At 32.6% G+C, this 27,553-nt stretch overlaps 1 protein-coding gene and 1 long non-coding RNA gene across 5 annotated transcripts in view; one reads left to right on the forward strand and one right to left on the reverse strand.

Annotated features, from left to right (window-relative positions):
- Positions 1–25,455, forward strand: part of LOC105229981 (apolipoprotein D) — a 527,418-nt gene extending 501,963 nt beyond the window's left edge. Inside the window, exons 1-5 of one of the 2 annotated variants that reach the window (XM_011210518.2) lie at positions 24,236–24,388; positions 24,454–24,568; positions 24,636–24,766; positions 24,941–25,122; positions 25,179–25,455. In XM_011210518.2, coding sequence (XP_011208820.2) covers positions 24,381–24,388; positions 24,454–24,568; positions 24,636–24,766; positions 24,941–25,122; positions 25,179–25,339 — 597 coding nt within the window. In that variant the 5' untranslated portion in view covers positions 24,236–24,380 and the 3' untranslated portion in view covers positions 25,340–25,455. Of the gene's footprint in view, positions 1–24,235; positions 24,389–24,453; positions 24,569–24,635; positions 24,767–24,940; positions 25,123–25,178 lie in introns of those variants that run through there. The other variant, XM_049452778.1, reaches the window with a different exon arrangement.
- LOC105229982 (uncharacterized) overlaps positions 1–27,553 on the reverse strand; it is an 88,334-nt gene that overhangs the window by 2,707 nt on the left and 58,074 nt on the right. For all 3 annotated transcript variants that reach the window (XR_007422338.1, XR_007422340.1, XR_007422339.1), the window contains 3 exons: positions 22,960–23,176; positions 22,756–22,822; positions 1,339–1,898 (listed from right to left, as the gene is read on the reverse strand). This is a non-coding gene — a long non-coding RNA (uncharacterized LOC105229982). The remainder of the gene's footprint in view (positions 1–1,338; positions 1,899–22,755; positions 22,823–22,959; positions 23,177–27,553) is intronic.

A 27,553-nucleotide genomic window follows, 5' to 3' on the forward strand; every position in this document is an offset into this window, starting at 1 on the left:
ATTTTATTTTAGGTTAAATTTTTATTAAAAAAAATATTTTGAAGCATTTTTGAAATTTTTATATAATAAAATAATATATTAATTTCGATACTGAGACTGTTTTTCTAACAACAATAATAAAAAGTTAATATTCAAAGTATATTTTCTCTTGTATAAAATTACTTTTTATGACTTTTTCGATTATTTTTAATTTATTTTCCAAGTAAAAATTGCTTTAAGAATTTTTAATGAAAGTAAATTTTTAATAAAAAAAAATTGTTGAAACATTTTCTAAATTTTGATTTTTTGAAATATTTTTTTTATACTGTCGCTGGTTTTTTAACGAAAATATTACAATAAAAATATTTTAAGCAATTTTTTTTTGTAAAAATTATTTTTTATAACTTTTTCGATAATTTTTAAATTGTTTTCAAAATGTTTTAAAATTAAAAATTATTTTTTAAAAATTAAAATTAAAAGTTTTCAAAAGCGAAGAATTTCAAAAACTAAAGTGTTCAAAAAAAGCAAAAATTAATTCAAAGTAAAATTTTCGAACAAATACATATAAAAATAATATAAAAATAAAGATTCAAAATGTTTTAAAATTAAAAATTATTTTTTTAAAACTTAAAGTTTTTAATTAAAAATTTTCAAAACCGCAAAATTTCCTAAAAAAAATATTTTAATCATTTTTTTATACAAAATTATTTTTTATAACTTTTTCGAATTTTTAATTTATTTTCAAAGCAAAAATCACTTAAAGAATTTTTGTGTTCGGCGTAATAAATTTTTGTGTAATGAACCCTTTAAACAAATTTTTTATAACAATTTATAAAGTAGTTTTTACGACCTTTTCAAAAATTTCTACTTAATTTCAAAACTAATTTAAAATTATTTAAAAAATGTTGTTCCGCAGATTCAAACTTTTCCCTCAAAACTACAAAAATTATTGTTTCGGAAATATTTATTATTAAATTGTTTAATTTTTTCAGTAAAATTGCATTTTAAGTAAATTAATTAGCATACGACAAAATTTGCATACTTTTAGGCGCACTTAAAAATTTTGGATTTTAAATTAAAATTTCGAAAAAACATTAACAACTTTTTCTTAAAAAATTACATAAAACTATCTCTGTAGTCTACCTTTAGGAGCAATCACAAACCCAAACGTACTTTTCAATAGTTTTTTAGGGTCAGATATAAATATCTACCTAACTTATAATTCGAATTCCCAAAATTTTATTTTCATTTTCAATATTCTATCGATCTCTTTTTTTTTCACCAGAAAAAAACTAACAAAAACAAATTTCTTATACACAAATCTACGCTCCAATCTCTTAAAGTACTTTTTAAACTCACCCATCATCGCCCAACAACCGCTGCTCACCCCAACCTAAACCGTCGCGCACAATACAATCGGCCACATGCAGACCGTACAGCTCCTGTTTGTCAATACTGATGACAATCGTCAGCGGATCACCAATTTTCACATCATCAGCAATTTTATGCTCGGAATTGTAGATTTTCATATGGCAACCGGGCATCGGTATCTCGTTGAGACTATCGTCCTCTTGATTGCCAGCATCCACAGCATCATCGCTGTCGTCACCGTCGTAGACGTCTTCCTGATCGAAGTCATCGCCTGCGGCACGATACTTATCCAACGAGCGACCATAATCGCGACGATCGCTACCCACCCCCACAGCTGCCGTTTCAGCGCTACGAAAGGCTTGCGGTTTTTGCGCATGCTTGCCGCTGTTCGCTTTGCGGCGTTGTCCATGCTTCTTCTTTGGCGTGCTAGTGGCCGCATCGCGACTCTTATACGAGCAGCGCACATGATAGCCGCGACCGGCGTCGGTGATGAGTTTCAAATGTGGTTGCAGGACAATGGTATTGAAGAACTCAATGCCGCCGTCATCCTGGAAGTAAAGAGGAAGGGAGGGGATGTTTATTTTAAAAAAATATATAAAAATGAAAGGTTAAATAACTTTCTGCTCTTCTTTATTGCTCAATTTGAGGAGAAAAAAATTACTTTTATGTTTTGTGAGCAAATAAAAAAGTTTCCTCACTTTGCTTAGGTAATTTGTTGCACAGCGCATTTCTAACGCGATTACTTATGTAAGCTAATAACTTAAACATATTTACATATTCCGCAAATTTGCATTTTCGTATAAATTTTTGATGTCTGTGCAACAACTCGTCGCTGCCTTTTCTCTACCGTAGCTAACACTTACAGTTTTGATTAATATCTAAGCGTTGCTTTCGAAAGATGTTGTTGTAGGTTTATTTTTTATTTATTTTTTTTTTTTTGTGTTTTTATATATTTTTTTCTTTTTATACATATATATTTTTTTCTTTTTATACATATATATATTTTTTTTGCTTATATAAAAGGAGGACGCCGCTTTTGTATGCTCTCTACCGCAGTTCGTTCAGTAAACCCATTCGCCAGACCATTTCCCTATGCAATTAGGCAATCAATCTTCTGCTTAAAGTTGTTAAATATTCGTAAGCTTTTTTATTTGAAATGTTTATTTTGTGCTATCAAATTTTTTTACCACAACTTTCACAAGCATGTAGCAACAATTTTTAACTATTTTTTGCAATAAATCAAGCGGGTACTGGTGTTTGTTTACACAATAGTGTTGATGATATAAATATTGTTCAAATATGATTTTTTTGTTTTTTATATGTTTGTAATATCTTTGACTAATTTTAGTACAAAAAGACTTAATTAGCGCTTATTTCTCTACTAGATGATTGGTTGAGCAAACTAAAGTTTGATTAGAAATACGAAAAGACTTTTTCGACTACCCAATATTATAAGAATTTCACTTCAAATACACTTAAATATTGATATTGACTGCCGTTTGATGACCACATTGAAAAAGGGTTTTCTCTTTTTCGCTGATACTATTTTTATGATGAACGGCATATACAGACCGTTCTTGAAATTCTTTTACTGACCGATACATAAGGTATAAGTAAAATTAACTGAAAGTTTGGGAAGTAAGGAAATCTTCATATTCGGTTTATGCATGTGAAGAAAGGAATATCTATGTAATGTACCGTCTCCTTAAATTTTTATGTATTATATATACATAATAATGAATATTAATGGCTATTTTTGTATTGATATATTGATATATGTTCCAAGTAAATTGTATAAAACCAATTAACCTAACCGGATTAAATTTTGGTTATGTTACTTTATTTTTAACTTCGGTTGCATTCTTCACAAATACCAAAGGTTTCTAGCAAGAAGTGGACTCTGATCGTTCAGTTTGCAAGCCAGCTATTTGCTATAGTAATCCCATATTTGCGGTTCAAACAAATTAACAGCTGGTTGTCTATCAATGTTCGATCTTGCAGAATAATATTTCAAAAACTGTGAAACTGATCGACTCAGCTCACAATGCTGATAATTTATATATACATATATTTTATAGGGTCAGCAACGTTTTCCTGGATGTTACAAACTTCTTGGGAAACTTAATATACCCTGTTCATTGTGAAAAAGTACCCAGAAATTGTATTTTGTTAAGTTTGTAGCGCTGTCCTTAATTACTATGCCAAATATTAGCGCTATCTGTCAACCAGTTTGCTTACAGCAGCTGCTTAAGTCGGTACATCTCAGTAAAAATACTGAACACAGAATTAGTCTCAAATTTTGTATTTTTCACCAAATTTCGTGTGTGGAATCATTGCGAATACTGAAAAAGGCTCACGGTGATTCAGTTTCATCAAAACCATAAGCTTATGAGTGGTACAAAGCCTTCAGAGAGGGTCGAAGGATAGTTGAAAACATGTCTCCTTCTGGACAACCTTAGACCTCTTCAACTGATTAAAATATTAAAAAAAGTGAAGAATACGGTGTTTAAAAACCGTCAGGAAAGTATTAGAGAGATGACAAGACAGCTGTTCTTCAATAATCATCGGAATAGAACCAGTTTTCAGTCGATCAAAGAGATATATCAAAATTCGCTGAAGGTGCTAAAGACATCCCAAAAAGTGCTTCTGAAAAGCGTTTCGAGGACTAGAAAAACCGCTGGTATAAGTTTATTACATCTGGTGGATATTACTTTGAAGGCGACAAAAAAAATATTGATGAATAAGTAAATACTGATACTTTTATGGTAAAGTAGATTCACCAATTTGTTGATATGCCTTGAGTTATTTTAATGAAACTAACGAAACGTACGCTTTTTCATACCTCGAAATGCCTAAACAAATTGAGTTTATAGGACAAAATGATTGAAAAATCTCTCAAATGGACTAATTTTTGTTTTTAATTTTTTTAGCAAACAAAAGAATATTTTTTGTCACAAAAATTTATCAAACAAATTTATATATGTATGTGAGCTCAGAATCATTTTTTGTATACACTCCCTTACAAAAAAAGCTCGCAGACATATATTTTTACTTTTAGTTCTGTTAAAAGCTTTACAAAAAAGCATTCATATCTTCAAATGGAAAAACTATTATTATTAAAACAAAATAAATTACCATTTAAATTATTATGGTAATAATTATATTAAAAAATCGCAATAAAAGAAAAAACGGTCACCGACAGTTGATGCCTTCATATTCATCACATATTTTATTTTTGCTATTGTTGTTGTTGCCATCGACTACAAGTACCAATTTGCACAATAACGGTTATACACTTCTACTTCCTTATTGCAAGCAAATGCACCGCTTTTCACATACAAATAACCAACAACCACGCTCATGTATATGTGTGTGTGTATATTTATTTATGTGTGTGTGCTTGTGTCTTGGCTGTCAGCACTCATATGTAATTTGCATTTATTTTCACATTCATCTTCATTACTGTGCTTGGCTGCATAGAAGAGTAGAAATTATAAAGAATACACACGGTAGAATGGCTTGCCCACGTCAGATAATGCCATTAAAATAACGGTGCTTGCTATTAACATACTGATTGTAAACAAAAGACTTGAGACACGAACAGACAGTAAATAATACAAATTTGCATAAATAATATTATTTTATTTTATTTTTATTTTTTTTTTTGAAGTTTATTGTATTGAAATGACAAAAAATCTTAAAAAAAAATTCTTTAGTTTATTCAATATCAATTTCAATGAATATTCAAGGATTTGCTTTATCATAATTTTCTTTATGAAAATAATCTTTTTTTTTTTTAAATTATAGTTTTCATGGAAAACATATCTTTCTTTTGAATATGCTTAAGTTTTGAAAATATTTTCATGAAAAAAATTTTTATTTTTTAAAATATTTTTGTTTTTGATTAAAAAAAATATTTTTGTATTGAAAATATTTTCATGAAAAAAATATTTTTGTATTGAAAATATTTTGATAGAAAAAATCTCTTTTTAATGTATATCTAACTCTAATCGGTTGTTGGATAAAAATCGTATCTTTGGATAATAATTCCACTACAATTGGATAAAAAATATGCGCTTTTTGGCAATAATTCGCAATTTTGACGTTATCCCCAAAAAAAAACAGTAAGATGGCAACATTTTTTTGAAAATAACTTCATTCATTTATATGTATTTTCAAGATTTTAATAAAAAGCATAAACCTTTCAACAAATCGAGCTGGAAAGTACTCAAAGCACATAGGCATAGGCCAACTTAGCACTTCCTGGAAAACAGTGCAACAACTAAAACGCCTCAAAAGCACTCACAACACACACAAACTTATAAAAATATATAAATACTTTGCCATTTATGTTGTTTGCACGTTAAGTTAGCATAGTACTTAGTTAGTTAGAGTTTTATTACATATTTGTCTATAAACAAAAATATATACATATAGGCATGTAAAGGTGAATACTTGTATATACACAAATATATACATATATCTACATATAGACACAACAATGAAAGAACCAGCAAAGCTAAGAATTGTATTCTACTCTAGCTATTTGCTACACAGCATGATCTCGCGTACTTCATCTATACACTCAGATATACCCAGAAACATACATATATGTGAATATGTATATGTTCTAACATCGTTACTTTAAAGGGTTTCATGTGGTCATTTTTGTAAAAAAAATAAGAATTTTATGCTTAGCTTAGTGTGACGCTTGTTGCCTGCCGTTGCTGTTACGCTGGCGTTGTTAGCTTTGAGAACGCAGCGAGATACTTTTGTTGATTATTTCCTTTTCCATACTTTTTATGTGTGCTATTATTATTATTTTTACTTCTTTGCAATATTTAAGCAGATATGTACGTACATACATATATAACAAGTTAAGTATGGTACAAAGTTATATTTGTGTGTTTTTCTCTTTTATTTGCAACAAATTAACAGCTGCTTCTATCACTAAGTACCTCGGCGCTTATATAAGAGTGAATGTTGCACATTTATACTCACTAATGAAGGTGATACACTAAGCATATGTTGCTATTGCTTGTCTTTCATTTGCAGTACTGAAAATAATGATGATATAATAAGCATTTCCGCTGCTCATTAAGATTTTGCGGTGAATTTAATTTAATTAGAGGAAAGAAATTTGCAATTTTCCCACTTTGGGGTATTTTTCAGTGGTTGAGAGGTGATTTTGGCTTTTGATGGGAGTGTTTTTTGTTGTTTTTTCTGTTTAAGCCTTAGACAATTGCTTTTATCTTATGCAAACTAGGTCAGTTGATCTCTGAATCTTAAGTTAGCCTTCTCAGTTACCGGATCACTTGGATCATGGAGTCGCCAAACCGAATACTGTCGGCTCCATCTCTGCCCATATACCGACGAGGGAGCTGTAGCTTTCATTAGCATCATGTGTCTTCGTGATAAGACTGGTATGAAGTCGGTCATTGCGGAATTGCAGAAAATTACAAAACTGATGAGCTAGCAAGGAAAGGCATCTATAACTGCTTTCGGTAAAATGGGAGCGGATCGGTACTCACGTGCATTCCTGTGTTCTACCAATAGATAGCAAGTCTTCTTTTCTATGGCTTCACAAAGGACTACATATAGTAGCTAGCTTCTCAGTTAACCCCCTTGACATGATTTTTTCACTCAACTGGTGCTCTAAATTCAATTCCGTCCAGATCTGGAGTATTAATATTATATAGAGATCAAGCATTAGGTCATTCAGAACACTTTACTTGTCCTGGAAATCCTCCAAAAGCACTCTTGTGGGTCAAATTCTATTTATACGTAAATTTATAATTACGAATGCTCTCTTGAAAAGTTAAAAAGTATGATATTCCAGTGAACAAATCTGTAAGCATTCATAATGTTTCCCAGAAGACAAGAAAATTTATCGTGTGGGTGTGTTGAAGAAGTGTAGGGCTTTCGTAAGACTAAAAATAATAAGGCTCCTCGGAAAATAATATTGTATCTTTTTACTTTTTTAGAAGTTAGGGCATCTACAGCCATGGACACATAAATAGCACACATCTGACACATCTGACACATCCACGCCGGAAAAGGGAGGCCTTATACCCAATATGAGCAAAAAAGGAAAAGATTCTGTCAAAATTGCTAAAATAGTGTTGATTTGAGGTGGACACATAAATAGCACATTTTTAAGTTCGTAGTTTTTTTTTAATTTTGTGTGAGGTTATCGCATATTTTTAATTTAATTCTGCGAATATATAATTATTTCATCGATATTTCGTTAAAATGAGAAGGAAAAAAACATTCCACGCCGGAAAAGGGAGTCCTTATATCCAATATAATCAAAAAAGGAAAAGATCCTGTCAAAATTGCTAAAATAATATATTGCTCCCCAAAAATGTTATAAAATGCTCTTTATGCAACAAAACAGACCCACCTTGTGTCAATAAAAAGATACCAAGAACACCAGGACCACGTAAATCCGATATTAGTGTTGACAAATACATAGTACGGAAGAGCAAAGCGGATCCTTTTAAGTCAACCAGAGAAATTATGATCGAAATTAATGACGAATATGGTGTGGACGTATCCAGAAAGCTTGTAGGAAGACGACTCAACTTATCTCAACTTTTTAGACAAATTACCAGCAAGAAACCACTCCTGCCAAAACGCCACATCAAAATTTGACTGGCATTTGGAAAGGCCCACGGAGACAAACCAGCACAATTTTAGAAGAACGTGTTTTTGAACGACAAAACCAAGGTAAATAGGAAGGTTCCAGTTGAAAAATCATTTTTTCGTCGTCCACAAGGTCAATCCCTTAAACCTAGGTATACCAAAAAAACCATTAAGCACGGCGGTGGAAGTATCATGGTCTGGAGCGTGTTTTCATGGCATGGCATCGTGCCAATTGTTCGAATAAATGGTAAAATGGACCAGTTTTAGTATTTGGATATACTGAAAAATAAAATGTATTTCAATCCATGCCCATAAACTGGACATTTATGCAAGACAATGATCCGAAGCACACCGCAAAGGTAGTAAAGTATGGTCTCGGCAATAAAAAATTTAGAATATATGAGTGGCCTGTGCAAAACCCAGATCTGAAACCAATAGAAAATTTATGGAATGATATAAAGTTCAAAATAGCAAGCAAAAAATTCAAAAATTTTGATGATTTATGGGCTGGAATTGAGGAGCCTTGGTATTCAATCCCAAAGGAACGATATCAAGAACTGGTGGACAGCATGCAGAAAAGATGTGAGCGGATGCTTAAAAATGATGGATATAGTACAAAATACTAACGAAATGAACAATCTTTTGCAATTTTTTAATAATTTTTATAAATTTTTGTACCTTTTTTTAAACCCATTTTCAGAATGTGCTATTTATGTGTCCAAGCTGTCATATAGGATATTGATGTTTTCGTCTTTTTTTGGCGATAATAAAATATTTATTGTTTCAGTGTGGTATGACCTGTGCAACTAATATTGATGTAATACAAAGGTTCCAATCAAAAATGCTTAGAACAATCACGTGTTCACCATGGTACATGCGTAACGAAAATATCCATAAAGACCTTGGTATTCCTATGGTAAAAAAAGAAGTAGAAGACAGCAGAATTAAATATATATCTAAACTCCGAGATCACCCAAACCCTTTGGCTAATGCTTTGGTACATTCCAGCGATCAAACACGACTTAAAAGAAGAGATATGCCTGCGTATTAAAGAGCGACGTAACACCAAAACAGCTCAATCACTTGCTTGAGTCTGTATAGTTTTTAAATAGATTTAAGATTTCATTACTTATTGTTAGGCTTTAAGAAAAAGCAGATACAATAAATAAATTAATTTTGAATAAAAAAAAAAAAAAAAAAAAAAAATTGTTTCAGTGTTATAGTTATATTAATTTTAATAATTTTTAAAATAAAACTCATTCATCTTTAAATCCGTAAGTGATAAACCTAAGGAATAAATAAATGTTTTCTTATTTGATGACCAAGTGTGCTATTTATGTGTCCATGGCTGTATATGTATAATGTATATGTATACCTGTATATACCAAATGAGCCACCGGCATGCTATCAACACAAAATACTCAAGCCACAAACTTCATTTAAGTTCAATGCATAAATTATGCATAATATAAAATATTTATATATGGATATATATTTAACGTGTTATTTTTATAAAGACGCCAATTGCATGCTACCTCAACAAAAAAGCTAAAGTAATAACAACAAATTACAAATTACAAGAAGGGCAGCGAATTTCACCAAGCAAGAGTTCTTTCCTGTTCAATGGGACAATGTGGGCAAAGTCGAACGAACTGCCGTTGGCCAACAGCCAAGTAAAGAAGAGACTCTTGAAAGAACCCACAACTTTGCCAACAACAATTACGTGCTTCGTTTTATTAATGCGCATTGAATCAGCGTAAATTGCGTAAACACACGCATATATAGTATATACTATATACTATATATGAACGATTTGTTAGTGCTGGCGTGCAGCACGCATTTTACGACTGATCCACACACATATAAAAATGTATATACCATACACCTTCTATGTGTTTTCATGGACTTATGTTCTCTTATGGGTACATGTCACTATGAAGCATAAATATATTTGCTACCTTTGTGCTACTTGCATGACATAGAGTTCTATAAACACACGTGCTATTTATATATGGTACTTACATATAATATTTATTACCTTCACCTCCTATAGAGAACTCACATACACGCATATATTCGTGAGTTGGTGCTTTGTGGCCATTGTTGTGCTCTGCAAGCATGGGTTGTGCCAATTTTCACTGGCCTTTGGATTATTTTCTTTTCAGCGACCATTGAGGGCAGTTCTTGTAAATTTTAGAATATGAGCGCTAAGACCTATTTTATATAACATGCACCAGCATTCTAAATATGTATGTTTAGTCATGCTGTCAGAGCACGGAAATATTAGTGCGGAAGAAGCTCTTTGGACAAACTTTTGATTTTTTTAGGGTAGTATATTTCTAATGCACAAAAATTCTATCCTACTAATGATATTTCAAAGAAAGAAGAAATTTTTAAGAATTTAAATAATGTTTTAAGCTGAGTACATATCGGAGTGAGGAGGAAAATATTGTTCGATAAATAAGTTGTAATGCACTTATTCTATTTTGATCAAATTTGACTTGGACTTTCAAGTCTAATATATGTAGTTCACTCAAGACCTAGAACAATGAAATTATACGGAGTATAAACAAATATCTGATATTAAATTTGAACGATTTCGACCTGTAAACGCTGTTTTTGTCCAGCGTCACCTATGGGTAATATTTTTTCACAACTGAGTATGTCATAAAACATTCCAAAAGTCAAATTTTAAAAAAAGCAACGTCCTCCCTTATAACATTCATATGTTTATACCATTTGATCAAATTTGACCCGGACTAGTACATTTAAAGTTCATGCGAAAATCGAATCAATATAAATATTTTTCATAGTTGGCACAAATTTCTTTATGTTCGTTTGAAGTTTGGTCACCATATGTCAATTAGTGTATGAAGAGTTGAACAAAACAAGTTATTTTTTTGTGGAGTTATCAGGGGAATAAGTGTATAAAAAATGTAAAAAGACAGTGCTTGGAAATCTTTACCGCCATCAGAGAGATTGCAAAGGATCTCAAGATCTCTTATATGTAGATCGGATCAACACATTTTGGCTAAAATTTTGAATAGAGGGCTACCAAACTACATCTTCTTCTTCTTCATCTACCTGTTGGAAAAACGGCGTTGAGAACGACACAAAGAGATCCTTGAAAACGTTGCTGAGAACCATAAGTTCATTAAACGCAGCAATACTGGTGACGAGATGTGGATTTATGATTGTGAAACTGTACACAACTCCAGCGAATGGTGTTGTAAAAATTACCCAAACTCGAAAAAACCGCGATACAGACGGTCAAAAATGAAGGTGATACTCATCGGTTTCTTTGATTACCATGTTGTCGTTCACTGTGAATTCATTCCACAGGGTCAAACTTTCAATAGCAAATGCAACTTGACCTTTTTGAGGTACCTACCTTGTATATAATCAGGTTTGTGGGTAGAAAATTCATGGATTTTATAACACAATAATACGTCGTCTTATTCTAGGAAAAGTCTGGTTAACTTTTTGGCCAAACGCAAAACGGGAGTCACCGCTCAACCACTATTTTCGCTAGATTTGGCTCCCTTTATCTTTTTTCTGTTTTCGAAACGGCTTTGAGAAACACGCTATGAGCCCATTGAAACCATTGCTAAAGGCACAGATTGTTGTTAGGAAAATTTGTTAAACGATTGGCTCAAAAGTGGTATATTTTGAAGGCGATAATAAAGATTTATAATAAAATGAAGAAATATTAAACCACGTAAGCGGCTTTTACGACAATAAAGAAGAATAAAATATGAAAAATCTGGACCAAATTTGATCAAATCAATAAAATTATTAAAATAAAGGCACCATAACTTATTTATTGTCTCTTTTTCTTTTGACTCCTTACTCCTCTATGTACTAAGCCTACAAACTCTCAAAAAGGAGTAGACCCTGCTTAAATGCAAATATAATCAGGCTACTTCAATGGTTATAAATAATTGCGAGTTGTTGTTGTATTTGTATAACAACTTCGCTTAATTGACTTCATTATACGGAATTCCTAAGTTCTAATGTTAGAACTTAAATTCGCAAGCCACAAACATGTACTTCCAACAACTTTGCTGGAAGTTATCTCAGTCACACGCAATTAACAAATCCAAATGAAAAGTGCGGTTTATATAATATAAGTAAATTGAGTCAATATAACGGTCATAATAACCACATTTCAACTGATTGCCGGCGGTTCTAAAAGAACCAGCACGGAAGTGAAAAGCTCGGTTTGATTAATTCAAAAACGCAAAAACAACGCCCCAAGCCATTCTACAATGAAACGGAAATGAAAAATACCGCAACGAAGAAGAATGCCTAGCCGCAAAGCAAAAAAAAATCTATTTATAAGTATAGAAACGCGAGAAATCTTATAAATTCTAATTAGAATCATAAAAACAATAATGTGTGTATAATTTAGCCACTAAGAAGTGAGCTGGAGAATTCTGCTAATTAAGTCCATTTAAAAAGACATGAAGTTGCTGCAGAAGTTTAATGATAACAACAGCTACAAAAATAATATAAATAGCACTAATCAGTTGAGTGCAAGGTAGCAACCAGTTAAAGCAGCGGTAGCGTTAATAACAAGCACAAAAACAAAACTAACAACGAAAGTAGCAAATCAAAGATTGTTAGAATACTCAACAGCAGTTGTCGGGGAAATGCTTAACAATGACAACCGCAACTTATGCTGAGAAACAGTCCATGATGTGTGGTGGAGAGAAGCGGTCAGGAAAATATTTGCTTTAGAAATATTCTTAAGCTATTACAACGGAAGTCTATAAGAGCGGCAGCGCTGATTCTAATGCTGCGCAGTTATAAAGTATCGTATCCAATGCCAAGTTGTTATAACAAAATACCATTTAAGCGCACCAAGTTGACATAACGGTTGCGGCATCATTATATCATTATATGACACTTTATTTTTCTTATGGCTCATTTTCATTTTTTTTGCTTTGCTTTCTTTCTTCACGCCGTCGACTTCATTGCTTTATGTTATTGGGATTTTTCAGGTTTCGTGCGGCATTTTTCCCATGAACCGAAGCACAAGTTTACACCAGTGTGTGTGCTTTGGCTGCTGTGTGAAGACGTTGAACTGACTGCAAGAAGTGTTTGTTATTATTATTGTGTTAAATATAAAAATGCATCCCCTTCTAAAGCTATATTATATGGCCTATCATAGCCTCAGGCATAGCCGCGGCATGGTAATGTAGCCTGTCACTGCTACGCAGACAGTAGCCGACATAAATGCGTGTTCCTGTAAGTTATTACGCACTCGCCGACACTTGTTCGACTTCTTTGACCGCCGCTTTGCCACATCTTCTTAATTTTTATACGTTCTTCTATAAACCTAAGCAGTCAACTTTACAATAGGTTATGTTTGTATGTATGTATGTGTGTAAGGCATACGCTAATGATAAATTAAAGGTTGATTATGCTAATTATGGGCTGATGGGCATCATGTAAATGTAAGCGTTTATGCCACTCAAGCGTTTAATCCACAAACTTGTGTATACTTATAACTATATTTTGGTGCCCAGAATTTTCTGTCTAAGTGTGTACTTACATATATACATAGAAATGTTTAAGAATATTTGTAGGAGACCAATAAAACTGGCAGGGTAACATTGCCAGACATTTTTGAAACTAATATCGTTTAATTATGTTTGAGTGCACAGTCGGTACTGAAAATATTCGTACAATTTCAAAAAACTTTAAGGGTTAGTGCTGTATACATTAAAAATTTTAATTAAATCAACTTGACGCATTGACTTACTTAACAAGGAGTATACTTTTTAAAAATTTATTTTTCATGAAAAAATACATTTTATTCTCAGTAGCTTCTAAAAGTATTTGTAGATAAAATTTTTAACAACGAAAATTTCTACATTTTTCAAGTCAGGAGCAAAAATTGATTTCATAGACGCTTTAACTTAGAAAAGGATATTAACAATGTTGCCATTTAACATTACATATTCATTTTTTTTCTAAAAATGTCTGCCAAAAATTCCATTTTCAGTTTTTTCCTTCGTATAAGATCAAAGCTAAGGTTTTAGCTAAAACACGTATTTTTTCTAATAAAAAAGTCTATTCTCTAATTCTAAAAAAAATTCGAATAAAATATTTAATATTTTATACATAGAAAAAAATTATTGAAAAAATACTGGTTTTGACCCGAGGAAATCTATGTAACTGCTTAAAGAAATTTCAAACTCTCTAAAACTTTTAAATAGAGTTGCCATATATGTTATTTGAGAAAGTGTTAGAAATAAATATATTTTATACTGAAATGTTATTTTTAACTTCAAAAATACTCTTCAAACTGCATTTAAAACTTTTCTAGTGAGAAAAAAAGGGAATAAAGAAAATATTTTTATATAATTTTTTTTTCAAAAATTTTTTTTTTCTAAAATATTTAAAAAATATATATTTTTCTAAAATATTTTCTGCCTGAAATTATTTATAAAATATATTTTTGACATTAAATATATGTATATTTTTCTAAAGTATCTACATATACATATAATCAAGTTTGTTAGGGTAAGAGGTAACAGGGTTGCCAACTTAATTTTGACTAAACTAATTTTATAAAAAAAAATACATAATTTGAAATCTATGAAAGTTTATGTAAAAAATTTAAAATATTTTTTTTGAACTATACTCGAAGTAGTGCTGATTAAATCAGTATTTATAATTTAATATACATACAAGTATATATAGTATATTTAAATTGCAGACAGTGTCATTTTCAATAGCAAAATATGTACATACTATTTTTTTAGAAAAAACTTAGTTCCTACTATTAAAGTTTCGCGGCCTCTAGCATGTTTAGGTCCTTCAGATTTAAATTTAAATGAAAGCATATTAATAAAAAATTATACAATAAGTATTTCCACCTTTTTGATTTGTCAATTTATTATAGTTATTTTTTTTTATTCCTTTTTAAATATATAATTTTATGAAATATACATTCATAATTCCTAATAAAATATATTTTTATCTCCACTACTTTCAATATGCACTGTACTAGCAAAGATATCAAGCGGCGCGACATTAATACGAAAGACTTAAGCTACAAACTTTTGCTGCAACCAAAAAGTTAAAAGTACTAGTGTCCCTATAGGATTTAACTAAGTGAACGCATACATGAAAAATTACCACACTTAAGAAATTAATTTAAAAAACAACAAAAGCAACTGTTCAAAAATTTTATTTTATTTATCAACATATTAAATTTATCAGCAAACATTTATTCTTACTTAACCGTTGCGTACCAAAATAAATAACCTTTACTGCTATCGCCCACATTAATAAGCTTGACAAATACTAATAGCAAGTGCTTACAAATGCAAATGAATAGGTATTCTCAAAACTTAACTTGTAAGAAAAAAAAAACGTAAAAAAAACTATCAGAAGAAGACTCAAGCAAGACTCTACGCGCATTCCTTACATAATCGTGCATCACTTTTGCCCCAACACGCCACGTCATAGCGTGTAGGTGTTAATTATTTAGCCTTCAGCATTCATTGTTATTACCTCAGCTGCCTTTTTTCGGCGTTTTTCACGGTCAAACGGTTACATCGGCACATCGTTGTCACCAAAGTCGGCAAAAACACAAGGGAAAACGAAAAAAAAACATGCGCATAAACACATACAACACACCTGTGCCATATATTTTAGTAATTTTCTACATATGCAGCAGCATAAACATTTATACATATTTATGTATATAGTCGTACATATGCATACTGCCATAAAGCGGCTCTATCGGCCCTTTCGCTTATGGACTGCACGCTGCGCTGTCACTCCATTGCATCATGCTGCTTTCTTGGCACTCTTCGTCATCTTTTCTTTTTTTGTTTTTTGGTTTGAGAGTGAGACAAAACACCTTGCTTTCACACGTTTATTAACTTTAAATTTTGTGCGCTAACTATGAAGGCGTTAAAAATGTTTGTGTGAATATATATTTATACTCCTGCTAATGCGTCTATAAATATATATTATCACCTGGGACTAAGGCACTTCATTTCTGTTCATTGCAGCCTATCGAAATTTAGCATGAAATTGGATATAAAGAAACGAAACAATTCGATTTATACTGTTACAATTTTATTAAGTCTTCAAATGAACTGTCAGATAACTATAAGGAAGCAGTTTTCATTTTACTGTTTTTACGGAGGTAATGGTAGCAAACGTTGGCATTTCTGTAACAGGAAAAGTAGCTTGGAACAAAAATAAAGCAAAATCGCTATTCATGGGAACTAATTGCACTGAAAGTAAAGGTTTAGAGAGTGGCGAATCGATATGGTATTCTTTGAGTTCTAGGTTTTCTTAACAAATATAAATTTTGAAGCATTAACGGAGTTAGTTCTAAGCGAAAAAATATCAAGATAAGGAAAAAATTTAAAAGGTTATAAAAAAAACTGACATATACGAACGCCAAACCCTTTGAGGGTTTTACTATACTGACCTAGTACCATCACCCCGACTTGGAATTTCTCACCCCCCAGATTAGCTGTTGTACTGTGTTATTTCTTTCCCTCCCAAAAAAATCGATTTTTTGAAGCCTCTATCGCAGGCTCCCCCTTACAAATTTAATTCAACGCTGGCATCCTTGTATTGCCATAAGCCGAGTCTATTTAGAAGACGAAAATAAAGATGTGTATTAAAATACGGGAAAATTAGTATATCAATCCGGGTCAGATTTGATCAGATGGTATGACCACATAAACGTAAGATATCTTTGTTTGATCAACATTTTAATTTCTTAGTTATATAATTTTGAAACTAATTTCGCATGCAAAGCCTTGTAAGTAATACAAAGCACGAGATCATTTCTCATATCCGCATGAAAACACCGAAATACATAATCAAAATGCACAGACACGCCTTCACGTTCAATCGCTTTCGATTAAAATCAATTTTTACTAAATTTTTTATAACTTTTTTGGTTTTTTTCCACGCGATGGCCAAAGCAAATAATTTATAGCGTCCTTCACACTTGAATGACACACGATGTGTTTGCCAAACAGCGCTGAGATGCTAAATATTTACTTTACTCGCCGCCTTGCATACTTATTGCACTTAAAATTTTTAATTTTTTTCCCCAAGTTTCGGGCCAACATGCCAAAAAATAAACACATCAATAAGAATATGTTAATACATACATATTGTTGTACTCCTCTACAAATTTTATTACATGTGAGTAGGAAACATGAAGGTGAAACCGGCGCGTAAGAATAACCGATGGAGAAGAAAAAACGCCAAAGTGGAAAAAATCAATAAATTTTGAACCTCTTCGTTTTGTTTACCACACTTTTTGTGCAGGAAATGTGCGCGGCACGCAAATATTTGCGTACTCACTTGCAGCTAATGCGCATGCGCAACAAAAGTCACAATGCATTAGAGCCGATTGCTGGCAAGCAGTCATTGTTATTGTTGTTTTATGCATTTTTTTGGCACACAACTCATTGGAGTTGACAGCGTGACGGTAAAAATTCAGGAAAAATCAATTAACCATATATGCGCTAATATGTGCTGGCGAGTGTGTGCGTTCCTAAGCTTGGCTTGCGCCTCAAAAGGTGTCATGTCACATCAAATTTTGTTGTTGCTTGCTATTTTTCACATTTTTTGTGCTGTTGTGGCTATATGTCTTTTTTTGTTATTGCCATTTTTACTTTGGTCATTTGGGTCGCCGACGCCGTTGACTTAAGCTTTACTTCGTCTAATGAAATAGCTGGAAATAGGCGGCGACACACTCGAGTGACTGTCCATTGTTGATGAGCTCATCATTAAATTTAGTGTAGGAATAAAGTTCCGTCAGTGTAATTTGCTTTCTTACGATCTAACTTAGCTGGCTGTCTACCTGTCTGACTCATTAAAGGAGAGTATTTACATAAGTGAATGTGTGCCGCGCATATTTGGTGGCATGCAACGGATGTATGGATAGGCAAGTGCTATAACAGTTATATTATAGTTGGGTTATATAAAAGATTTTCATCATCCACGGCTTATACTCTAAATTGTGCCGGTCCTGCATTATTTATTTTCTGAAAAGCTAAATGCTTTGCGAAGCTAATCATTTTTTACGCCCACGACTCGAAAATAATTCTTTGGTACGGTCATTGCTAATGGAATTTCAGATTATATTAAAATCCTGTAACCGTATTTTTTTTTAAGTAACACTCCAAGAAGCTGAATACTTCTCAAAAGACAGAGCTTAGCGTAATTAAGTTTCAAGCTACCTTTTGCATGTGTAATGGTAAACATACTAAAGTACACCGTCGTCCCTATCATGTGACCACCATCAAATAGTTATTCTTCGCTGAATAGTTTATTATGAACGAGGTTGCCTGAGATCGGCTTATGCTATATGCCGTTAGAAAGATAATATTTCGTAATTTAAGATGAAGATATCAAAGATGGAGAAAATTTTGGTTCCAAAGTCCGGACTTCTAACAGAGTGATCCTTGGTGGTGAAAAATTCGCCTCATGAGATGCTTTTTAAATACGATCGATCCATATTTTTCTCAATAAGTAGCTATCTACGATAGTGGATAAGAAGTTATCGAATAAAGCAATAATTGACCTAAATTGGATAATTATAATTCTGATAAATAATGTATTCAAATTGATTCAAAAATAATGGGTATCTTTTTATTACACTTCATTCTTCAAAAAAATTCACCAAATCTTAATTTTGAGTCCACTTATGCAGGGATTAAATACAATTTTTAAAACAAAAATAAATTGCATCAAAGAATCTCTCTGCATTGGCCTGAATCGAAGCGACACTTTTCGCATAGACTTAAGATTTTACATTTCTCCATAAGAAAAAGTCTAACGGTGTGATACCACACGATCTTGAGGGCCAATCGACCGGCCCAAAATGTAAAAATATCTGTTTACCAAAGTGTTCTTTCAATAAATCTATTGATTGATGCGATGTGTGGAAAATGGCGCCGTCTTGTTGAATTCAAATGTCGCCGAGATCACGATCTTCAGTTTCAGGCTTCACATTGTCGGTTATCATGGCGCGATAACGATCGCCATTGAGGGTTATGTTCTCACTGACACCATTTTTTAAGAAATATGGACCGATAATTCCCACAATTGCCCACAAATCACACCAGCCGTTTTTTTCTATCACTTCTTGAATCTCTTCAGGTACTTTTCGGCCCAAATGCGGCAATTTTGCTTGTTACATACCCATTGTATTTCAGTTTGAGATTTTAAATAGCTAAGTAAACTTAAATTGATCTTCTCTACCAGTCTCCTTCTCTCTTTCTCTACCCCCTCTATTTTTCACCTTCCACAAACAATTATTTTAAGTACTTTGTAGTTGAAAGTAATTAAATTTTGCACGGTTTTACATAGCCATGCTTGCGGCGTCACAAAAGTCAAGTTAACTTCCTTGTCAGCATCAAGTCAACGCAAGTCGGCGAAGTCAATAAGTTGGCGAAGCGGCGCATGCGCATGCGAAGGTGCTGACACTTGCCATCAAGTTCATGGTGTGCCGTTAGTTATTGTTTTCGCCATGTTAGATTTTGTTAATGTTATCTATTGTTGTTAACATTATCAAATGTTGTTGTTGTTGGTGGTGTTGTTGTTATCAACACTATCTATAGTCTACAGTCGCGGCTTGAGATTTTTTGCATGTTTACTATAATTACAATTTAATTACGGTAAACATGTGTTGTTGTAACTACGTAAGATATACATATATAATACTCAAATTAACTCACAGACGGCCAAGGAGGCTACAATTTGAGATTTACATCTTTCTCTACACAAAAGCCAAGTCAATTTATTTTAATATGTTTGTATGTAAACACACACACTCACCACTTTACTCCATTGTTGACATTAAATCTTCCTCACATTTAATTACAATTTGTTAGTCAATGTGTGGCCCCTATTGCTCTTAACGTTCTGTGAACTCTCTTTCTATGTCTGTCTCTCTCGATCTCAGCATGACAAAGAGTTCAAGTTTAATCAATGAAGGTCAAAGTCACTGACACTGTAAATGTCGCATCATTGTTTGTAACACTGAGTATATATATATATGTACACAATAGAACACATGGACAATTAAGTCATTATTTGGAAGCTCTGTTAGTCATAAAGAGTTCGCTTATGCTTATACTATATATGTATAAAATATGTGCAGTGGGTGCATAATAGTTTGCTATAATCATGGCATAGTTTTGAATGACATTCATAAGAAAAAATATAAACATTACAGCATAGCAAATATATAAAGGGGTCAATGACACAAACAATTACAAAAAAGTGGAATACTGAGGGTTATTTTTGATTTTTGTACTAATAGTTTCTAATAGCCACGTTTTAAATGTGTTTTGAGGACTAACATACTCGTAAAAGTTTTTTATGAATTTTTCAAACAAATAGGTGCCCTACACTGGTCCAGTTTTAAGTCAAATATTTAAAACTTAGTACAAACAGTGGCTCCTACAGGTAGTAATTCTCATCTGACCAAATATATATTTCGTGAAAAAAATGAGAAGAAGAGTCTGATGACTGGGGAAGAAGAGTATAATGAATACACTGACTTTGATCGAGTGTTAGGCATGAAGCCTTCAAAACTATTAGAAAATCTAATAACACTCTGCTAAAAGCAAGATATCGGGATCCCGAAAATACTTGACATTAAAACGGGATACCGTGACATTGAATGTGAAAAATAACTTAAATTGACACAAAATTTCTTTAGTACAGAATCCCGAAATATGAAATCCAAAAAATGTTATTTATTCGGGATCCCGATATAAACACTGATGAACAATGTAAAAAAACCTTAATAAAAAAAAAAATGCCATTAAGTTGTGATCCCAAAACATTAAAACTGAAAAATGTTTTATATCCACTAAAATGTGTCTATCGATGCGGGATCCCGAAAAATTGAATGCGAAAAATGTCTTAAGGCAATAAAAAAATTCATTAAATCGTAATCGCACAACAATGAATGTGAAATAAACAAAAAATGTCCGGAATAATGAATGCGAAAAATGTCTTAAATCAACTAAAAAATGTCATTACATCGAGATCCCGAGAAAATAAATTAAAAAATATTTTAAATCAATAAAAAAAATTAACTAGATCGTGATTGAACAACAGTGAATGTGGAAAAAATCGTAAATAAACAAAAGCAATGTCATTCATTCGGGATCCCGAAACATTGAATGCGAAATGTGGCTTAAATCATAACATAAATTCAATTATTTTGGTATCCCAAAACTTGAAGGAAAGTCATTAATTCAGAATCCCGAAAATATGTGACATTAAATCGGGATCCCGAGGCATTGAATTGGAAAAATGTGTTAAATTAAGAAAAAAATTTCCTTAGTTCTGAATTCCGAAACATTAAATGCAAAAAAATGTCTTAAATCAACTAAAAAATGTCATTAGTTCTGGATCCCGAAGCATTGAATACAAAAATTTTTTAAAACAACAAAAAAATTAATTATATCAAAATCCTAAAACATGAAGGATTGTTATTTCAAAATAATGAATACGAAAAATCTCTAAATCAATAAAAAAAATTCATTAAATCCTGATCGTAAAGCAATGAATGTGAAAAAAGTCGTGAATTGAAAGCGAAAAGTGTCTTAAATCAACAAAAAAAAATGTCATTATTTTGGAATCCTAAAACTTCAAAGAATGTGTTTATTTCGGAATCCCTAAGCAATGAATGCGAAAAATGATAAACCAAACAAAAAAAATTGGCGGCTAAGTGTCTCGAATCTTCTACCATATCTTTTTTAATTAAAATATCTCCAACGCATCTACATATGTTTGTACAGAAAATTGCGAAGTCATGTCTACTTGAAAACACAACTAAGTGAATAACAATCGCTTAGTTTCAAAATCAAGTACATAAACGCATAGCAGACAGTAAGTATACTCGAGTGCAGCAAAGTCCAAATGATAGGAAATAGTGTCTTATCGGCAATTAGGTAAGTGTAAAAACAAATATGAGAAATCGAAATCAAAGATAAACTATTCACTAGACACTTCCTTTGTAGATATTGTTGTTTGTGGCAATTGAAGTAAATATAATTACAGTGTTATGTTCAGAGAAAGTAGCAAAATGCAAATGAAAACAAACAAGTCTTTTATAAACAAACAAAAATCGCATGTGGCGCGCGCATTGATAAGATAACAAATATAACACGCTGACAAAGCAATAATCGTTCTGCTAGGCACCATAACAATGGTATTTCATTATCAATAAATTACATAATTTGTTGTTAAAAACGATTAAAATACAATTAGAGTGCTAAAGATTTTTATCTAGAATAAATAGTTTGAAACAAAGGGGTAGCGCAAATTAATATTTTTTTTTATTATTTTTCATCAATTTTAATCACGTACATATGTATATGAGTAACACTACTAAAGTAAGCTATTTTCTACTGATTGAAAAACAGACTTTTCTTCTAAGATCACAATATCTTACGTAATGAAGAAATAATCTTAATAGTTATTGTTTAAAAGAAAAAAGTATATTTTTCTAACCCATAACAAGAGGTTACATCAAAAGCTTAGCAACCATTATCAACAGTTTATTCATATACATTTTTTTGAAGCAAACAATTAGAACATTAGTTTGTTTTAGTAAAAAAAAAATAAATTTTATCAAAAATGATATACATTTTTAGAAATAAAAAATTAACTTGGCAACCCTTGTTCGCCACTGTCCACTAATTTTATTATTCGCATATATTTTTTTCAATATTCTCCACTTACCGTTTCTTGTGGCATGGTATTACAACTGCGTAACGGTAACTTGTATCTCAATGGGCCATCATGATCCCTAAAAATAGAATTAATTGCTTAGAGACCTGATATTTTGTTCTATTTTTTTTTTTCTATAATTTTTCAATATGTTTTCACTTTTTTTTTATCGAAAAACCAGCTTAGCTACGTTAATTCTGCGAACACTTTACTCACCTGTACTCGGTAAGACATGTCGAATTCTTCGACAGCCCCTTAGGGTAAATCATGCCACTAAATAGGCCAGTCTCATGATTTAACGGTGCATCTTTGATGGTTATCAACATGGAACCGCTCAAACACTTTATTCGCACTGTGGGTTCAATGCTTGATTTCGATGTGGAGAAGGAATCGGACGCTTCAGCGGCGGCATCCAATTCTGACAGGGCTTCTTCTGCAAGAAAGAAAAAAAATGTTATTTTAGCACAGGGTGTCAATATCATAATTTGAAATTAAAACAAAAATACAAAAAAATATTCAAACACCGAAAATCTCCATTGCAAATATTGAATATTTTTCTAGTAACCGTATGTTATTAAAAAAAATATATTTCCTCTGCAATATTACACAATTATTTGCACTCGAAGAATGTCTTTGTTTATCGTAAGTAATTGATTTGAAAGTACGATAAATAAAGCAGAGATAAGTTGTAAATAGTGCATATACAGTGGGTAAGATATTTGTTTAGTGAGTCTAAATATTAATCAGAAAATAATATTAGTAAGTAATGACTATCATTACACAAGAAAAACTAATAAAAACTATTAAATTATAGGTGCTTAACAATGTCCAATTTATATTATTCAAAGCTTGACTGAAAGCTCCTGAAAAATTGAAAGCTTAATTTTCAATGACTAATTTTTAATATCGAAAACTTGACTGAAAGCTCCTGAAAATCTGAAAGCTTAAAAAAATCGCCTTTAAATTCCCTTCACTTTGCCAATATTGATCTTCGAATGCTAATTTTTAATATCAAAAACTTGACTGAAAGTTCTGGAAAAGCTTAAAGCTTAAGTTCAAAAAAAATCGCATTCATTTTATCTTCACTTCGGCACTATTGGACTTCAACTACTAATTTTTAATATGAAAAGCTTGACTGAAAGCTTCGGAATATCAAAAAGCTTAAAGTTAAAAAAAAAATCGCTTTTATTTTTCTTTCACTTCACCCATATTGATCTTCAACTACTATATTTTAATATCAAAAGCTTGACTGAAAGCTCCAGACAAGCTTAAACCCTAAGGTCTAAGAAAAAAATTGCATTAATATATCCTTCACTCCGGTCATATCGAACTTTAACGAACTCTAGCTTTTGGTATCAGAAATTTAACTGAAAGCTCTGAAAAAGCTCAAAGCTTAAACACAAAAAAATGTATACAAATATTTTTCCTATGTATGCATCGACTATACTAAAATAAACTAAAAAAAATTAATTCTAACAACAAAATTTTGCCCACTATAACACACTGTGCTACGCCAACATGCACACGAACATCGTTAGCTATGAGAAAAAAGTCATTCCATTTCCTATAAAAAGGCTAGTGTCAGTGCAAACTAAACATTATTCTCACATTGTAAATAGAACACAAAAGTTGTCAGTATGCAAAAGTAAGTGGCGAAGAACTTCGATGTCGAAGATAAAACGATTACTATTTAATTTTGCATATTTTCAGAACTATTCTAGCAATCGTAGCCTTGGCGCTCTTCGGCATCGCTCAAGCACAAGTGCAATTTAGCGGTGCTTGTTCGTGCGATGTGCAAGTACAACCAAATTTCGATGTGGCTGCGGTAAGTAATGACTCGTAGAAATCATTTTTTAGAAAACTTATTTTATTTTCTTCCATGAATATTTCAGTATTTGGGCTCCTGGTATGAATATGCCAAATATCCTGTATATTTCGAGACTAACGGTAAATGCGTAAAGGCTGAATATACGCTCAAGGACAATGGACAAGTGGGTGTGGTGAACAGCATGATCGACGAAACGTGAGTAACATCATTTTCAAATAAATTTTACATTTGCTATACTAAACATATTTATACCTATTTAAGTTTAGTTAAGTATAGTACCTGATTTGTATCTAACTTGCAGCTATTCTGCCTACATAGCTCATATTTCTACATTTTATACTTATTTCATAAATTTCCCTACTTATTTAGCACCGATCAAGCCTCCGACATTGTTGGCTATGCTGTGGTGGTTGAGAATGCTAAATTGCTAGTTACCTTTCCGGTTAGTCCTGCCTACAATGTATCTAGCAATTATTGGGTTTTGTCCACCGATTACACCAGCTACAGCGTTGTTTACTCCTGTCAACAGACACAAGACGATTCACATAGCCGTATGTACTACTAGATTTAGTTTCTTTAAAATATATTTATATTCTTTTATGCACAGTTGTTGTTTGGATCTTGACCCGTGAGCAAAACCCATCTGCCGAACTTATCGCGAAAGCTAAAGATGTCCTGACTTCCAACGGTGTTTCCCTTAGCCAATTGGTTGTCACCGACCAAAGCGGATGTCAAGCTGATGCCGCCGCTGGAGACGATTGCGCGTAAAGGCCTGGAGAATGTGACTTTATGTGATAATTAAATTGGTCTAAATTTTCGAACTTGTAGTATTATTTTATATATACAAAATGTCAGTCAAATAAATCGAAGAAGTGAAATTCGAATTTAAATTTGTTTGTACTTTTTAATATAGTAAGATTATTCGTCTTCTTCCTTATTGGCGTAGACACCACTTAAGCCATTATAGTCGAGTTTATAACACCGCGCCAGTCGTTCTTCCTTTTCGCTGTTTGGCGCCAATTGAAAATTCCAAGTGTAAACAAGTCTTTTTCAACGGAGTGGAGGTCTTCCTCTTCCTCTGTCACTATGAATGAACTAAGTCAATGTCGTTGTATATCTCGTACATCTCATCGTTTCATCGCATTCCATACTCGCCCTTGCCAATACGCAAGGAACCATACATCTTCCGCAGAACCTTTCCCTCGAAACCCTTAACGTCAACTTATCAGATATTGTCATCGTGATGAGTGACTTGTAGCGTTTGGTCTATGTTCGTGAAGAAAGGACTTTACTCTTCAATTGTCTACTCAGTCCAAAGTTGGCAGTTGGCAAGAGTTATTCTGAGTTGGATTTCGAGGCTGACGTTGCTGTTAGTGTTAATGTTGGTTCCAAGATAGACCAAATTATCTACGACTTCACAGTTAGGACTGCCAACAGTGACTTGGGAGCCAAGTGGCGAATACGACGTCTGTTTGTTTGGTGGTCGGAGATATTTCGTCTTGCCCCAGTTCACTACCAGACCCATTTGATGTCATCGGCGTACGCCAGTAGTTGTACACTCTTTTAGAATATTGTACCTTCTCTAATCGGTAAATAAATTATGTACAGAAGTGATAATTGACGCTCTCAACTATTTCGCTTCAATCGCTCCAATCACGTAGAGCATAGTCTATCAAAATCTCAACACGGCTACATCCAAATATTTATTTAATTAAAAAATCGTTCATTAAACTTGAACCTAACCTCAATACGTAAACTCTTTGACTCATGGTATGTGACATCTACAGAAACATATATAATGCATTACAAAGTCACTCGCAGACACCTAATTAAAGCATGCGAGTTCTTCTGTAAATATATATGACAGTATGTATGTATATGAGGCTATGCAAAAATTAGAGGTGCATCCACGGCTGGCGACAAGTACAGCGTTCATGACATTGAGACAAGCCAAAAGCAGAGACACAAGTTGAAGGAACTCGAAAAGCTAAGAATTGCGCATACAAAAACGCGGAAGCAAATAAGACTGGAGTACATGGTAGACAAACAAGAAGAAGAAGGCTAACTGAGAAGCAGCCTAACTATGAAGAAGCCTAACTGAGAAGCAGTCTAACTGAGGAGCAACCTAACTGAGAAGCAGTTGAACTTGTTATGGCATGCCAACTGCGACACATTGTGGCAGTTTAAGGTACACAGCCAGCACACAAAAAGACTACAGCCAGACTTGCTATGGCAAAAGATCACCGAGATTAGCGTTAGTAAGATGCGACAGAAACAAATACCGAAGCCGCCAGACACAAACATCTATAGAAGCAACCAAAGGTGAGTTGCCAGGAAAATATGCATGTTTGTTGAGCTTGACGCAAAAAGAAAAAAGTATACTTGCAAGCACAATAACAACAAACACTGTCGCATCAACATTTTGCTCACGAAAAGGTATTAGGTGCTGTGGCATGCCACAAATGGCATAACTGTGTGGGCCAAGAAAGTTCTTTGAACCCACTCGTGCAGCGCCATGGTGCCAGAAGTAAGAACCTTTTGATTTGTTGCAACTGCGGTTAAGTCAATGCCGATTTCCTGTTGCACAACATTTGAGTCGCGCAGCCGGTCACACAGCCGTTGCGGTTCGTCGATTATCGTGGTAGCGACGTGCCGCCTTTGCCCAACACCTTTGGCTTGGTTTAGGTTCAACAAATACTAAATATTAGTTCATCTATATGAAATTGCGTAATAAAACAGTTGTGTGTAATAAAATTGGACACAGAAATTTGTGGCACAATGTAAATCATGAACTAAGGAGCAAATAAACTTTTAGACTTGAAAAACTTCTGGATTATTTATTAAATTAATATTATTGGAACTCTTAAGAGTTTAATATTTGACTTAGAGAGTAACACTTACTACAAATTTGAAAGAAAATACTAAAAGTTTTGAAAAAGCTTAAAGTTTATGCATCATTTTCCATTTTCTAAGTATTGAAAC

Source organism: Bactrocera dorsalis, chromosome 3 (genome assembly GCF_023373825.1).
Source record: "Bactrocera dorsalis isolate Fly_Bdor chromosome 3, ASM2337382v1, whole genome shotgun sequence".
In the NCBI taxonomy this organism is placed as follows: Eukaryota; Metazoa; Arthropoda; class Insecta; order Diptera; family Tephritidae; genus Bactrocera; species Bactrocera dorsalis.